At 41.3% G+C, this 17,773-nt stretch overlaps 1 protein-coding gene across 1 annotated transcript in view; it reads left to right on the top strand.

Annotated features, from left to right (window-relative positions):
- The window catches only part of SORCS3 (sortilin-related VPS10 domain containing receptor 3), a 160,476-nt gene extending 142,973 nt beyond the window's left edge, over positions 1-17,503 (top strand). The window contains exons 16-22 of the mRNA XM_008579610.1: positions 1,527-1,650; positions 3,149-3,261; positions 7,414-7,545; positions 9,302-9,401; positions 10,397-10,502; positions 15,867-16,027; positions 16,865-17,503. Of these exons, the coding sequence (XP_008577832.1) occupies positions 1,527-1,650; positions 3,149-3,261; positions 7,414-7,545; positions 9,302-9,401; positions 10,397-10,502; positions 15,867-16,027; positions 16,865-16,929 (801 nt within the window). The 3' untranslated portion in view covers positions 16,930-17,503. The remainder of the gene's footprint in view (positions 1-1,526; positions 1,651-3,148; positions 3,262-7,413; positions 7,546-9,301; positions 9,402-10,396; positions 10,503-15,866; positions 16,028-16,864) is intronic.
- Positions 17,504-17,773: the final 270 nt, after the last annotated feature.

The raw sequence follows: 17,773 nt of genomic DNA, 5'->3' as shown, positions 1-17,773 counted from the left end.
TAAGGTAGTGAAGCCGACCTAAGGGGCTAATCAGTAGGAGCTAGAAATTTTGCCTGAAGTCATTCCTCAACCCCATGGATTCTGACTAGATCTTCCAAACCCTTTTTTTAACAGATAAAGTACTACGGCCCAGAATTGGGACAAACTTTGCCCACAGTCATTCATTAAACCAGTAACAGATTCAGAGTTCCAAGTTACTGTTCTAGTTACACTGTATATGGCAACCCTGTGGCACACGTATTGCTACACCCTTATTCCATAGCTGTGACCCATATTGCTATGCTGAGACCAACTGGACTTCAGCTTCCTTCTTAAAACAGGACTCTACACAGCCCAATGAATTCGATGTCCATGACAGAACCTACTAGCACCTCATCGTTGTTTAATTCAGAAGGCCACACCCAGGTGTATATCATCACCTGGCCATAAGTATGGGGAAGAATGCAGGAAGTCTGGGGTTTACTCTTAGTTAAAGGAAGGAGTGTATCTCTTTGTGTACTCCCCTTTTCTTTCATTTAGCAAACACAGAATAAAAGGTATCAGAAGTTTAGGACAATATCTCTAATCCTGCTTAACTCCAGCCATTAGCCTGGTCATAAAACAGAGCTATAGAATCTTAAAGCAGAAGAAATCAAATTATTATTTCAGAGGTACAGTTGAAACTTTTAAGCAAGAAATGAACTTCATTCTTGCAGTGGGACACTGAAAGCTACATCTGGGAGCCTCTGCGGGGCTAGGCATGCAGGTCTCTAGGCCAGGCATGGGTAGGCAGAGTGACAGCTGCCCCACCCACCCCCTTAAAGATCTTTTCTGTGCATCCCCCAATTGGCAGCCTTACTACTCTCTATCCTGTTGTTGTCCTGACACAGGAGAGGAGAGGGAATCTGCTCATCTGTGCTTGTGGCATTTCTTCATCAGCTGCCTTAGATCAGCCTCCTACTGTTATATTTTCCGAACAACGGATAACTTGAGAAGGCACGGGCTTTAAGATGAATAATAACTGTTTGGTATCAGGAGCTGTACTCTATTCTCTCCAATAAGCACCTGCTTTTATCAAGATCCTAATCCCCAGGAAAAAAATATAATTATTCTATGTCTCTCTTCTCTGGAAGGTCTTACAGTTCGATAGAATACAGGATGGAAATATAAGCACTGAATAGTGGAGAGAAGATAAATGATTTCTGATTTCTCGAGCAACAAGAACAGGTTACAAAAGCTGCTTCTTCTTTGCCTCAGGAGAAGGGACAGAATGACATGCAGAATCCAGGGTGTCCAGTCTTATCTTCATCTCTCAGGATTAATATTTTACAATGTGTTTCACATATGTTAATATTCTCCCTAGATACCAGAATAATAATCACAGTTTTAGGAAACTGTATAAAGTGCGATTTTTTTTCCTTTTTCAAGCTAATATCTCTTAGGTTCTAATCTGCTATGTAGATTTGTGAATATCTGAAATTTACAGGAAAGGAAGGAAATCTGATATCCACAGAGGACAAAACGGGTGTTGTTACTTCTTCTTGTAGCCCCTCATCACCTTGGACAGCAGCATTTCCTACATATTCCTTGCAGAGGGAACCAACACCATCACTGTCCAGGTGGCCGCTGGGAATGCCCTTATTCAGGACACAAAAGATATTGCAGTTCATGGTAAGCCCTGGAAGTTGTCCTGTGATGCTTCTTCCTGCCCAGTTAATTCCCTCCACCCACCCTAGTGCAATCGCTGACTGCTTTAAATTCCCCAGGCCATAGGGAAATGCTGTAGGTCTGCAAAAGGTATCCAAGTGTATCGCCTACCTTGTTGCTGGATAGAGGTTAAGGTTCTAAGAGAAGCAGATCCTAGACAGGTATTTGTAGTCCCCTGCAGTGTCTCTGCATCACAACCTCTTTGGGATTCTCATTGGAGACATGTATTATAAGTTGAAGGGCTGCTAAGCTAGAAAGACTGTTATGGAAGGTGCTAGATCTGATGTTCTGTTGGTGTATCTAAACACATGCACAGCACCCCTTCAGTGTGAGAGGGGGACCAGTGATTTCAAATGCTGCAGTCATGTCCCTGCCCTTGCAGAACTCATTGCTCAGGTAATGAGATGACCTACAGATGACTGATGTGTTTTCTTTAGTGGTGAAGATTCTAACATCATTGGCTGCAAAGGCTTGATAATAAGGCAAAGAATATAAGCTTAGAGAAAGGCAAAAGAGTGATAAAGAGGGCCGCCATTCTGTCCTCAAGACTGAAGGAACATTCTTAATTATTAAATTTATTTCAGACAAATTCGATCATGCTTCTATTGCCATCCCACACAACCTCTCCCAGGTCTCTAGACACAGCCACTCTCATGGCACTTTTCTAAAGTTGTACTAGACTGTGTGAGCCTCCAACTCAGACTGCATTTCTTCAGCCTCACCCCAGGTTGTTGGCTCTTCATTGGGCACCTGGAAGACTTTTTTTTTAAGTAAATGTTGATATTGAAGTGTAAAATTTTATACAGAAAAGTGTATATATAGATCACAAGTGCTTAGCTTCATGAATTACCACAAAATGAACAGACGTATGTACTCCTTAACCAGGTCAAGAAATTGAACATTACCCATGCCCCAGACATGAACTTTCAACCTGCTTCTAATCATGTGGGCAGTTTCTAGCCTGATGGACAAAAAGACTGAGGAAGCACAAGTGAAAAAGGTCCATTCCAGCCAAGCCCAAATTGTTAATGCTCTCTGTGGTTCTGCGTGACACCACCTGCAGCAGCAGGAGACTCCTTCTGGGGCTTCATCTTTATCTTTCATTTCATGTAACGTTCTTTACAGGAAGAAAGGCTGAACATCTTAGGAACTGACAAAACTGGTAGGAGCACAGATCTAATTCCAATCACCACATTCATAAGCCAAGAAACAGGCTAAAAATGGGAAATTATAGCCGAAGGCTCATGAAAGAGTGGCTGGCCCCTTTCCCTAAGCACAGTGGTTAGGGATCCCCTCGCCTATCACACCCTGTCTTAGGCTAAAAATGGGAAATTATAGCCGAAGGCTCATGAAAGAGTGGCTGGCCCCTTTCCCTAATCACAGTGGTTAGGGATCCCCTCGCCTATCACACCCTGTCTTGCCCCAGCCCCCCAGCCTTACTCACACCCCTCTCTCTCTGCAGAATACTTCCAGTCCCAGCTCTTGTCATTCTCTCCCAATCTGGATTACCACAACCCTGACATTCCTGAGTGGAGGCAAGATATTGGCAATGTCATCGAGCGAGCTCTGGTTAAGGTAGGTCGGCTTTGTCTTTGTTTTTGTGAATAAAGAAAAAAAACGAGATGGTGTGATCCAGAGTACATTTTCATCGATTAAAACTATTGTTCTACAATTAGATAAGGATTATTTATCCTTAAAAAGAGAGAAAGGAGGGATGAGGGAGTGAAGAGAGGAGAAGAAGGGGTGAGAATAGAGAGAGAGGGAAAGAGGGAGGGAGTGAGAGAGAGAGAGAGTGTCAAGTTCAGTGATTGAAGATGGAAATTGGCCTAATGTTTCTTCCATATTTTTCTGAAAAAGCCTCTTGACTTCTCTAATGAACTAATGGATGAACCACTCATCTAGTCTATTATACTAATATTATGCACTTGGCTGGCTCTTTGCCCATCAAAGGGATCTTCTTAACCAGACATCCAGACTCACGAGACTACCACTGGCCATATGTGGCACTCAGAATGCTACCGGCCAGGAAGCAGGTCACTGCAGCAAGGTGATGTGAGACTAGTTCTCTGGTAGCTGCATGGCTGACGTCTCCAAGGAGCGTGAAGAAAAGCGTGATGCGCTCTGTCCAGGGAAGCGCAGGCTTGGCACAGATTTGCGATACAATAGTGTTGAACTATTGCAAAGGTTTTGGAGGGTATACTCAAACTGTTTTTTAAAGGATAACTGTTAGTTAACAGGGAGAGGATGGTGTCTTTCAGGTAGAAGAAACGGCTTGTGCAAAGCCATGCGCTATTGAAAAAGTAAGGCATATTTGGGAAATGGCAAAGTTTGGGTGTAATCTATAGATTGTAAGGGCAAGTGTGGCTGAAGTTGAGCTGGGATGCTTAGGTCAGACTGCAAAGGGTCTAAGCAGCTAAAAGGAACGTGGCATATCTGATGAGCACGGGGAAGTATGAAAAGTGTTATTTTATTATTTAAGTAAGAAAATGCTGCCAAGGGATTTGTATTTCAGTGACCCAGTGAGGAGAGGCTGCTGAGGTAGGAAGTGAATGGTGGGGGGGCAGAGGAGGCTGGGAATTTTACAGAAGACATCCAGTTAAAAGACCACTGCAGTTATCTAGGCCAGAGACAATAAGATCCTAAAGTGGAAAGTGTCAAAGGCTACGTAGGAAGTTGAACAATAGAGTTGGTGACTAAGGAACTACAGTGTGGATGGGAGGGAAGGAGGTGCTTTGTAATTATAAGAGCAGGTGGGAGGTGGCTTTGCCGTTAATCAAGATGGGGCTATGTAAGAGAAACGTTCTTTGGAAACATAATGGTTTGGTCTTTTTAACATGAATCTGCAGCATGTGAGAAACAATTGGGTGAAGATGAGCAGGGGAGTTCAAAATATGGTTCTGAAGGTCAAGCAGAGGTTCATGCTGGAGGCAGAGGTCTGAACTGAGGCTGTGGGGGTCGTTAGACTTGCACAGAGGGTGGGGGGCAGAGCACACATGACTACTGGTGCTCCCCAAGGCAGAGGAGAAAAATCCAGGGAAGGATGCAGAGAAGGAGCTGAAGGAAAGGAAGCAGCATAAATAAAAGAGAATGATATAAGAGCATTCCTGTGGGGAGTTGTCTGCAAGAGGAATATAACTTCAAATCTTTTTACAAAGAGATTGTTCATAGAAGAGAAGAAAAATGAGACTGCTGTGTATGCTGTCTTAGTCTGCTCAGGTTACTATAACAAGATACCATAAATTGGTTGGCATATAAACAACAGAAACTTAGTTTTCACAATTCTGGAGGCTGTAAAGTTCAAGCAGATTTGATGTCTGGTGAGAGCCAGTTTCTCGGTTCATAGATGGTGCCTTCTCGCTTCATCCTCACATGGTGGAAGGGCAAGGCAGCTGTCTGGGGTCTCTTTTATAAGGGCACTAAGCCCTTCATGAGGGCTTCACCCTCATGACCTAATCACTGCCTAAAGGCCCCATGTGCTAACACCATCCCACTGGTGATTATGTTTTAACATATGAATTGGGGTGGGGCACAAATATGTAGACCAGAGCATGTCTTTGACTGCGAGGCATCCAGAACTGTGTTGTATTTCATATGGTTGTCTTTACTAAAACTTACTATCTTTTCAAGAAATAACTTGGTAATTGTAATAATAACACTTCTAAATAATAATAATTAGCCATATCAGTTGATGCCTAGGCCTTAATTATCACTATGGCTAGTCACTCACATGTCCCTTTGGTTGAGATTAAGTGAATCTAAACACAAAGCTCCCAGGTTCCTCCACGGTCCCGGACTGACTGACACTCCCTGAGATTACTCTTCCCAGAAACAAATGTTCCCACCAGCCAAGGCACTAAAAGGCTCAACCTGTTCCACTCCATTGGGTGATTCTCTGCATTTTGGTCTTTAGCCTCTTCTCCTGAGACTTGTTTCCCCTGGATGGTTAGGATAAGGCCTTCCTACCCGATGGACTTGGGTACTGAGATTTCCAGCTACTTGAAGGTCATGCCTCTCAGCAGGACACTGAGGTCTGGCAAACCACCTTGGGATTCCAAGAGGCGGCCTCCCTGGCTGGCAGACTTTTTAGGCTTCTGACTGCCACTGCTTACTTCCCTGCAGCCTGCCTCTATCACTTTTCTTTAGCAGATCCCTGAGAATTAACATCAATCTGTAAGCCTACTTCCAAGTAGGAACCAGAGCTGAGTAAACGGGAGACAACCAACCCCTCCTCTTCTATTCATTTCAGCAACTGTTTATTGAATTTCTGCTTGTGTCAAGCATATTTAGGAACAGTGAGGTAGCCACAAGACCCCCAGGAATGTCTGGGCAAGCACACAAATAAGAACCTATCAGAGAAAAAGATTGTACCAGACAGACTAATCGTATGTCACAGTGGACATGATCTATGTCCCTGAGATGTGAAGGACATGTAATCTAGAGGTGCTTGGGGTGGGGCACTAAAGTAGAGGAGGTCACTGCAGGCAGACACAGCCCAGGAGACTTCTTGGTGGAAGCAAGCATTCAGCCGAATATATATATATTATATGATGTAATATATGATATATCTTGTTTGGACTGGCAGAAGAGGTGGTGGTGTTCTGGATAAAAGACCTTTAGGAGACAAATACAAAAGGATAATTGTATTCGTTATAGGGGGAGAACTCAGAATCATGTCTTCTTTAGGAACTGGCCTTCAGACAGGAGCTTACTTTTAAGTTTCATCACAAAAGTCTAATACTTTTACCACACACTCAGGAATAGAAAAATTCATGCATAATCTCAGCCTTTTAACAACTTTTAGTATATTGTTATTTTTTTCTTCAGTACATTTATATTTTTATAGAGTTGTAACCAAAGAAATATAAAGAAATAGATCAGAATGCAGCTAAATAAAGTGTTTTTTCATGTTTTCTTATGGTACTCATTATCATTTTAATGGTAGGATAATATTCTATCCAGTGATTATACCGGCGTTTGCCCAATTTTTTCGAATATTTGAGTTTTTCCCTCATTTACGTACCATTGTAAATAATGGTGTGAGTATTTTTTTCTACATATGGCTTTTGCTGTATTTTGGATCATGTCTTTAGGACACACTCACCAAGTTACAGTTACTGAATGAAGGGAATGGATATTTTTATGTCCTTAAAGTATGCCTTTTGGAAAACAAATTGGTGACGTGTATCAAGATTTAGTGCTGCCAGCAACAAACAGGGGAGCCTCCTTTACTGCAGCCTCACCAATATTAGCTACTAAACTTTTTCTTTCTTAAAAATCTTGCTTTAATAAGTGAAAACACGTGCTGCTCTGCTTTTTTAAATTTGCATTTTCTTATGTTTGTTTATGACTCCTTATTCCTCATTTGCAGCCAGTCTGTTTGTGTTTTAGCCTGAAGCTCTAGTCCTCTTAGTGCAGAAAAATGGAAAATATGGGAGGAACTTTTGCAAATGTTCCCAGCGAATAATGTTTTGAAAATCACTTGTAATAGTATTTTAGTTTCAATAAAAACGTATATAAGAGAAGAGGAGGTAGTGTAACTGATCATTCTTAGTAGTTCTAGGGGAAAACAGAAAGAAAGCCTGGACATATATTCAAGCTGTGCCTAAAACACTGCATCTAAAAAAACCTATATGAGCCCTATAACCATGCGCACTCTGCTCCTTGTTATTGATTTGGGGAAGGCTGGCTCTCCCAGGACCTAACTCTTTGGTCTAAACATCTCTGCAGGTAACCAGTGTCCCAGAAGACCAGATCCTGGTTGCCGTGTTCCCTGGCCTTCCCACTTCAGCAGAGCTCTTCATTCTCCCACCCAAGAACTTGACCGAGAGGAGGAAAGGCAATGAAGGGGACCTGGAACAAGTAAGTGGAAGAAAACTTGGCTGGCACACTTGTCTGCATCCCACACTGAGGGGACATAACGTAGTTTCCAGCCAGAAAGGGAGACAAGCTCTCTCCCATCGATGTAGCAGCTTGTCACTCTTTGCCCATCACCTAGGGTTTTGAAGAACATTTAGCCCTGCACAGAATAAATACAAATGCAAATAGACTGGAACATTCCGTTTCCCGGGAAGGTCCAGCTCCCCTGGTGTCATTCATTCAAACTGTTGACATCCCTGCACCTTGCTTGTGTCTCCTTCCCAATGACTCATCCTGGGGTGTTTGCAGGGATGGGGAGGGGGTGGAAAAGAAAGAGAAAGAAAAAGAGAGATGGCGGGGTGGGGGCAATTTGAGCTCTCCTATCTATTTCTGGGGACATATGCTTCTTGCTTATAAATTGCACTGGCCCTAGAGATCTTAGTCAATTTAAGTTCTGCTGCCGGGGAGAAAATGAACTGCTTTTAAACATGTTTCTCTGGAGAGAGATGGATTGCCTCATCCTGCTTTGACTAAGGAAGGAACATTTCCAAAGTGTTGTGATTTCCTGCCCTTACGAAACGGGCATATAGTTCCTGTGATCTGCATGCCATCCTGGAAGCAAAGGAGATGGCCGGTCTGGCATTTCTCCCTCTCAATCCCTGCTCCTTGTTGCAGTCTTATTGGTGGCACTCTGTTTCACCCTTCCCTGGAGAAGCAGAAGAGAATGAGGCTGCTGAAATTGGCATAAATCAGACACATTTGTTCCTGCGTGAGCTAGTCATCGTACAGACACCTTCTGCACATCTTTGGCTCTCACCCGGCCATCACCCCGTTCCTGTGTCCACCCTTGGTCCTCAAGCAGCATAGATACCACTGCAGTTAATTTCTCTGGAAAATGAAGCAGTTTCTCCTATTACAGGGTTGCATATTGAAGTTGGCCAGAAATAAATTCAGCTTCTCAATGCATACATCACTTTTATAAGACCTCTTTATTCTGAAATAGCAAGTGGCATGTGTGAACTATATTTGGAAGCTACAATATCCATCCATTTAGATAAATAGGTAATTACGGTGATGAATAGCAGCTGTGATATTAAGGAGCGTACGGCGAGATAAGAGTTAGGGACAACAGCCTAAGTCTGCCTCAGCTTTCATGTGGGAATTACAGAGTGATTAAATCGATGTTATATGTTCTGAGACTTGCTGGGGAAAAGTAAAGAGGAAAAATTATCCCATAAAATGGAGGCAGCTTCTGCTTTGATGTTTGCTTCCCATTGTGTCTAAGATAGAAAAAGCAGAGGAGGGGGCTGGGGGCATACGTGCCTGCTTTAATCCTGGCAGGGTCCTCTGTACCCTGTGTGTATTACTTGATCAGATTAAAGAGCTAATGATGGGTTGACTTTCTTTCTATGGAATCCGCAACAGGTCTTTCTAGAGTAGGTTATAAAGACATGGATGAAAGAGCATTGAATTAGGAGTTGAATGGAACGCCTATGTCTGTTATAGCTCTCATTCACCAGGTAACTACAGACATACCAGTCTGCCTCCTCTCCAGTGTAAGCAAATAATACCAACTACTTCCTTGTCTTCACAGGGCTCCAAGGGCTGTGAGAACCAAATTGATAAAGATGTTCCAGTGTCCTGCCCCCTGATTGAACATGGTCATTTTTAAACTACTGACTTTCTTCTTGGTTTCTTACCCTTGAGGGGGCAGTGTAACCTGGCATGTCTTCCCACGCAACCTCTCTTTGTTTTCCAGATTGTAGAGATGCTGTTTAATGCTCTCAACCAAAACTTGGTCCAGTTTGAGCTGAAGCCAGGGGTTCAAGTTATTGTGTATGTCACTCAGCTGACATTAGGTGAGTGCCACTAGGAACCAGGGAATATGGGTTTGATGATCTGTTATCTTAGAAAGAGAGGGAGAAGATATCACCAAACACTTCTCTATAAATGCCTGAAAATGGCCTTGTAAGAGGGCCCTTTTGTGTAGTGATGCTTCAAAAAGATTAATCATATCTCTGTGGAAGCATCCTGTGGAGGTAGCAGAAAGACTTTATTAAGAATGGCTTTGCCACTGAATCCCTTAATGGTCTTGAAGAAAACCTACAATTTCTTTGAGTCTTGACTTCATTTATGTATGTGTGTGTATATGTTTTTATTTTATATGCAACAGTTGGGATTACATCAGGTGGTCTTCAAGTTCTCTTAATTTCTATGACTCTCTGATTCTGTGAATCATGTCCAGATCATATAACTTTGAAACTCCCTTCCAATTTACAATGTGTGAGCCTTAGTAGAAACAGGGACCAGCTCTAGTTGTTTTATTTATGAAAGGTATAAAATGGCATGTCCCATTGAACATCTATTTCTGGCTCTCTGGGAGATCCTATTTGCTAAATGGTTTTTATTAATGTAAAATGACTTTTCAGATGAGGAGGTTCCAAATGTGTTCATCTAGTGGTGTTTTACTAAAACAGTGTAGAGAAAGAAAATTAAACATTGCATTAATTTTTAACCCAAAATTTCAAATGGGCTGCCTATAATCAGGCTGACAGGCACACGGGCTGTCTAAGAAAGAGAACGTTCAAGACTGTCTTCTCAGTCGGATACACATTGTTCAGTTTACACTAGAACAGCAAGTTTCCCCAGGCCTGACAGAAAAATTCATTTCCCCTAGGAAGCTATGATCAGGGATATCATTCTTATCATGGAAGCCAAGCTTCCTGTGTCCAGAGAGCGTGCAGGGTAATTGGAGACTAGAAGTAAAGATGGAGAGCAGTTGGCTTCCTTTCTCCAAGCGGTGCTCCCTCTAGCTAACAGCTTCCGAGTGCACATGTCCCTTCTTTCCTCCTAGCTCCGCTGGTGGACTCCAGTGCTGGGCATAGCAGCTCAGCAATGCTCATGCTCTTGTCAGTGGTGTTTGTTGGCCTGGCTGTGTTTCTGATCTACAAGTTTAAAAGGTACGTGCTGTTATCATCCAGTTTTGATCTCAAGGCTAGGTTCATTGCAGATGATCATTCCTACAACTGACTATCCTAAACTCATCATCTCAGTAATGTAACAGTGTGATTTTTTTTCCCCTTGGCAGCTGGCTGGTACAGAGAACCAAACCCTTGACCTTGGTGTTACAAGGCTACTCTCTAACCAACTGAGCTAACCGGCCAGCCCTATGTGATCTTAATTTTCCTTAAAATTCTGTTTGACATTCAGGAAAGACAGGAATGGTTGAGGGTCAGAGAATAAATGGGTTTTAGAATCTGAACTCCGTCCAATTTATAGGTTTAACAATTTGGATAAATGAGGGCTAGCCTATGAAATTAACTTTTTTCTTTAAGAGAAGTATACGGGGTTTTCACACCTCACCCAAATTTTTAAAGTAAGACATCAAATGTTCAGGAAATCTTTTTATACAGATCAACACCCACTCAGGGTGGTTAAATAGAGAAAATGCAGCTGAAATCTGATAGGCACATGTAAAGTCACATACGTGCATTTTCTTATCTCATGTTACAGTTATGCAGTATCTCTGTTTAAACTTGCATGCTAAAAATATTCAACTTCATCCCTCTCCCTCTTTTTTTCCATTTCTAAAGGGAAATTGATCAGGAAAACCAAACTCCACAGGCATTCAGAAATTATTTTTAAAGTTCACAGGAGGAGTGATGTAACAGCATACTTATTAAAAACATGAAATTTAAATCAATAATTCTTTACAAGTATTCAAATTTTGTAATACTTGTACTGGGAAGTGTACTGGTTAAGAGTATGAACTTGAAATTAGACAGACCCAACTTTATTTTTTAGCATTTGTAATCTTGGGCAATTATATTTGTCTCTCTAAGCCTTAGTTTCCTCATTTGTAAAATAAGGAAAACAGTAATATTTTATATGTTTGCTATATGCTTTAAATGTAATAGTATCTATAACTGGTACATACTAAAATGACCAACAAAGCTAAGCTATAATAAAGAACAAAGAACATGCCTGTCAATGATGTCTTCCATGTCATTAATTGAAACATAGTAGGCTGTCACAAATTACGGCATAAAGATGTGCTTCCTAGGAAGACTGGGTAAAATAGAAATATTAAGTATTATCAGACGAGTTTTGAAAGCATGACTTGATCTTGGGAGTCTCTCTAGGCACCAGAGATAAGGCTTTTAGACTTTGGTAAGATGCTTTGTTCTTCCTGTTCCCTTTCTTCCTGGTTACCCCTCCTCTAGTGGATATTTCAGTTGCTTAAAAACACCAGTTTTACTCTACATACCTCTCAGCATTAGCCACAATGGCAGGAATCCTATCAATACCCTCCATGCCCACTAAAAGGACAGAGTGAGATTTTCCTTCCTCATCAATTTATAGACAAGCTTATAGGTTCATGTCCTGGGATCAAGACGTGTCAACGCACCTGCCCCTATGCCCTTTTAGGAGAGGAAAAAACCTTTAAGTCACAGTTAGGGAAAAAAGTTTCAATGTAGAAACAGTCTGCTTAAAGCAACACCCATTTGTGCATGTGCTTCAATTCTATACAAAGAATATTTTCATTCATTCAAGGATTTGATTGTGGGGAAGCCTCATGGTTGTTGAGGCCTAAAAATCAACTATATCACCTCTGGTCCCAGAATTCCAGGGGTGGTGAGGAGAAGGGCCTGTAGAAGTTCTGCAAAGAGGCATTTGCATCAGGCAGCTACAAATTAATGCAAGACTTATCCTGTGACTTGGAAAGTTTCTATTCTTTTATAAATGATACTAAACTCCCTAGAAAGTCAAATTATTAGCATAGCCATCTCTAAATCTGCACATTTGAATAGTAGAATCCATGCCAGGTAATAGCATCACTGAACTCTTCTACCTTTGTATTTCCCAATTAGCCAACCTTTTCTATGTCCCTGACAGCGAATCATGTAGCTAAGGCTATAGGAAACAAATACCAGTCAAACTAGATAAACAGAGTCAGGTAGGAATAACCAGTCATCAGTTAACCTTTACTCTTCTAGCCTCTTCTTCTGGGAGGTTCTCCTTTTGTTGAGATTTTGTTGGGTTTTCTTTTACTTTTTTGGTCTCCTTTCCTTCCCCATCACATGGAAACCCTACCATAGCTAAATGGAGGTTACATGCTTCTTTCATTACTGTTCAGTAGAACTTCTGCAATGATGAAAATGCTCTATAATCTGTACAGTCTGATACAGTGGCCACTAGTATGTCTGAGGAACTGAATTTTAATTGTATTTAATTTTAATTCATTTAAATTTAAATAGCTACACCTGAATGGTAAGCACTCTGTTGAACAGTAGAGTCTAGGGTAAAGGGCAATTCTGTTTCTGTATCCGGATCATTATCCATGCTGAGTTTTCAGACCTAAATCTTTCTGTAATTGCTAGCATTAACACATTAAACCGTTCACTCATTCAACAAACATTTACTGAGTGCCTGCTATGTTCCAGGCTCTAAAAATGATCTCAGTGTCCCAAGTGGTCACTTAATAGGGAGAAGTAGAGCACAGTTACTATGAGCCCCAAGCTTCCTCTAAGTAAATATCACATCCCATCTTGCTCGTGGGTAGTGACTGCTGTTTTCTAATATCTCAGGCAATATAATTAAATAGTTAGGAGATGGCGTTTACTTTCTGAAAACTGCCTCCCCTGACATTTTATAACTGTAGATCTACTTTTTCTAGTTATTCAAGAAAACATTTGAGCTTTTATATTTCTTTCAATCTTTTTTTAAGTACAGCTTTCATTACAGTCCAAAGCCCGCTTTGCTGTCTCTAAATTTCCTCCCACAGGCTTCTCACACCCGTCGTAGCTGGAGTAAACAGACAAGAACTGCAGTTGTTTTTTGTTTTGTTTTTGATTTTGGGGGGGAGATTTGGGCCTATCTGTATTACTCCTCTTATTTAAATCTCTGTGAGTTTGTGGCCCAAAACACATCTCTTGATCTCTTTATTTTCTTCCTTTCTTCTATGCAAAAGTATTCTTCAGACATGACTTACATTCTCCACAGTCCCACAAGCAGGTGTGTTAAGAGATGAAAAGCAACTTGATCATTTTTTTAAATGCTGCAAATTGTGATATAACATTCATTCCCATACAACCGTCTATTCAAAAGAGATGAAAAATATGCCTGTTTTTAGATGTGTTTTTTAGAAATTGAAATAAAGTGAACAATCTTTATAAGGGCAAGTTCCTCCACCTCCTCTTAGGTATCCTTAGTAAGGGCAAAGGGGAGGCAATGAACACTGGTTTCGATCCTGCAGACACAGACTTGTACAATCCAGAATGGCTTGACCGCCCCAGCAGCTAACAAATATTACAGTTGATCCCAACACTCACCAGTAATATGTACCTTTATGAATGGAAGAAATCTAAGTTGTGATACTGCATTTTTACTTAGTTAAGAAGAAAGTAAGAGCCAGCATAAAATTTTAATTATATACATTTACAGTGCCTGGTTTGCTGCCTGCATGGATTTTATTCATTTAAGGTTCTTGTAAATTACATTAAAGTGGCTTAGACCAGTAGGAATCATGGGAATACCTCCCTTAATATATGGAAAGCAAATATTAAAGACACAAAAACTGAACATAAAGGAAAGGTAGAAACTACCACATTTTAAACCTATTTTTGGACTTTACTTTATGAATTGGCTACAGGAAAACCGTATTAAATGCCCCCACAGTCTATTTCATTTGAGGTTGGAGTGAGGATGGGAATGTAGAAGCTTGAAAATACCACCGGTTGGTACTAGGACAACAGAGTGATTCTATTTTAGAAATGCATGAATGTTCTGGATTGGGGTAGGTGTCAGATGTCCCAAGTTGTAATGATATTTAGGCTAGTAATTGGCTTTGTGAAATATCTGGACTTTAGTTCATTTTCCCCATCATTTGATGAGGTAAAAGGGGCTTGTTCTAGGTATGATATTCAAAGATAAAAAATGTAGTCTTTTTATTGAAGAACATAATTTAGGAATGTAGAAAAAGCACAGACTTTGAGGTCATGTATTCATTCATTCAAAAATGCTTAATGAATGTAAAATATGTGCCAAGCACCGTGCTAAGTGTATAACAATGAAGATAGAAATCACAGATCTTATCTACATGGTGCTTTAGTCCAGGGGGAAAGAAAGACAGAAAACAAGTCAATAAACATTGCCTCACCCTAACCCAACACCTTAATTATTTTTTTCATAGACATTGTCCTATAATTACATATTTATAACAGGGGGGGTTGGGTGGTCAGGGGGGGCCTCTCAGAGACAACCTGTAAGCCAAGTTCTGAAGGAAAAGAATAAAACCATCATGAGAAGAGGAGGGAGAGGTATTTTATGGGCAGAGGAAACAGTTTGTTCAAAGTCCCCAAGAAGGGGAAGAGAGCTTCACGTATTAATCTTACAACTCAAAGTTTGGGTCTCCAACCAGCCAGCAGCACCAGCATCACCCATGAGCTTGTATGAAATGCAGGCCCTCAACCCATACAGTACAGACCAACAGCCCAATCCACATTTTAACAAGGACCCTGAGTGATGCCTGAGCACATTAAAGTTTGAGAAGCACCAGATTAGAAGAATTCACGGGATGCTACAGAGGCTGGAACACCGTAGGTCAGGAGATAATGGAGATGGGTCAGGAGATGAATGCCCAAGAAGATTTCAATTTGAACCTACCTGTCCCTCCAGCCTCCAGCCAGTCTGCCTTGTGTTTCCAAACCTACTGCTTTTCTGTCATTGAAGGACATTATTTGGTTTGTGTTAATCCTTCCCTTAATCCTCTCCATAATCCTAAAAGGAAAGTATTGTTATCCCCATCGAACAGAGGAGGAAACTGACTATCAAAGAATTTAAGGTCCATGGGTGTTGCTCTGAAAATTGTAGCAGTGGCTATGAATCTATTATTTCTTGGATATTCATGAAAGAAGCCAATGCGAATTAATTAAATTGATACAACCCTAGAAAAAGATGTCTTTTCACTATGTACAACCTTATGACTCTCAAAGTCCACTGACTTTGCAAACAATAACAACAGGTAAATATATTAAGGGTGTTAGTGCAGAACTGATCAATAACACCTGCTTACCTTTTACCCTAGGAGAAGATACATTCCACAGGGAATTCTGTGGTTTACATCTCCCCTAAGCATCTGGGTCTCTGGCTGACCTTGTGTTCTTTGGCCTCCTGGTCACAGTGTCTCTAGGTGACCAGTACCTTTTCCTGGCATTGGCTCTTCCTGTTAATAGCTTCTTCCTCCCCTTATTATCCAGAATTTCCAATTGCCCAAGCTTGGCGTGCCCTGTGATCTTAATCTGATTTTGCCCCTGCCCATGCAGGAAAATTCCCTGGATTAACATCTATGCTCAAGTCCAGCATGACAAGGAACAGGAGATGATTGGGTCAGTGAGCCAAAGTGAAAACGCCCCCAAAATTACACTCAGTGACTTCACCGAGCCCGAGGAGCTGCTGGACAAAGAGCTGGACAGCCGGGTCATAGGTATGTGTGCCCCTGCCACCACACCCCTGTGTCCTCTGTCCTCCAAACACTAGATCTTCCAGTTCACTTCACCTGTCCTTCAGACGGCACGGACTGGAGGGTGCGGTAATGCATTTGGCTGCAGTAACATAATCACGTGTTAAGATTTGCCTGCCACCTTGGGTCAGATGAAATTGGCAGAATTTATTCCCTTAGAAGTCAATCATGATTGAAAGCCCTGGGGTTGGGTGGGGGAGGGATGAAGCCAACTATTTGTTACTGTCGGACTTGTTCTTTTTTTTTTTTTTCTGTAAATAAAAAGCATTACACGTCCTTATGAATAATCACATGAATGTGGAATCTGGCATCAGATAGGCCTGGGTCCATTTTCTTTCTCTGCTAATCTGCTCGCTCTGTGATCTCTCTGTGCCTATATCCCTCATCTATGAAATGGGAATTATAGTACCTAAGAGTCTATTCTATTTCTATATAGTACCTAAGAATCTATTCTAAGATTGTTGTGATAATTAAGTGATGTATATCATTAGCACAGTACCTGTCACATAGTAAGTGTTCAAAACATGTTGGCTATCACTGTTGTCTATTGTTATTAGTAGAATATAGGATGGCAGCCAATGTGTTGGTCTTACCTGTGTGCTAGTGTGGCAGGTGGCATACATTAAATATAGATGAGATAAGCCAGTGAGCTGATAGGTAAGAATATCCAGATGTACTATTTAATAAACACCTATTAGGCACGTGTTCTAGGTGGTTTGGCATTTAGCAGCAAATAAAACAAAGATCCCTGCCTTTGTGGAACTTACATCTCTTTCTTCCTGTGTCTTCTCTCCCCTGCAGGAGGCATTGCCACCATTGCAAACAGTGAAAGCACAAAGGAGATCCCCAACTGTACTAGTGTTTAATACCAACAAGCCACGTGGTCAACCACCTTTTTGACTTTTTATTTTTGATGTTTACTATTACTATTATTATGGGAAAATGAAAATGTCTTTTTTACCTTTTGTTTACCTAGGGCCCCTTCATAAATAGTAGGCAAATGCTTAGCTTTGGGAGAAAAAGGCATTCTTAGCTGATTAAAATGAGACAAAAAAGAATAAATGGCTGTATTTGGGCTATGGGCAAAGGGTGCATCTTCCCACAGCCTTTATTCTGCCATTTGTAGTGGTAGGACTCTCTTTTTCCTGGTGGTCTTTCTTTTTTTTAATTTAAATTGGGTTGGATTTCATTAACTCCTTACCCCTCAAAACATCACCTACACTCTCCCCCACCCCAGTGTGCATACATACAACACAAACCATTTCCAAGTTAGATCTGCAGGAGGGAGTTTGGTGGAGAGTGGACTTAGCTACAGAAAGCGTGCACACCTTTATGAAAGAGGCCCTGCCTCGTGCATGTCAATAGCAGGGCTACAGATGGCTGATTGTATATAATTACAATGTAAATAGCTTTTTATTTCCTAAGAAATAATTTAATGTTTAGTAAAAAAGAAAACAGAAAAAAGAAAGATGCGTGTGTTGGCTCAGACATTCACCCTCAGAGCCAGCATCCCCAGGCCTGCCTGATGTGTTGGGTTCTGGAAGCTCTCCAGATGTCTGTCACACTTAACTCTTGCATCTCCGTGTCCACGCCATAGCTGGTTTCTACTTATGTATATAATGGGGGGTGGGGGGAGGGCTTCTTTGGGGCAATTGATAAAGGAAGGACCCTAGTGACATCATAAAACACAGGGGTCGTTTTTGTTCCAAC

This window comes from Galeopterus variegatus, unplaced genomic scaffold (assembly GCF_000696425.1).
Source record: "Galeopterus variegatus unplaced genomic scaffold, G_variegatus-3.0.2 Scaffold1922, whole genome shotgun sequence".
In the NCBI taxonomy this organism is placed as follows: domain Eukaryota; kingdom Metazoa; phylum Chordata; class Mammalia; order Dermoptera; family Cynocephalidae; genus Galeopterus; species Galeopterus variegatus.
The sequence above is the reverse complement of the archived record's forward strand: the minus strand, read 5'-3'. Positions and strand labels throughout refer to the sequence as shown.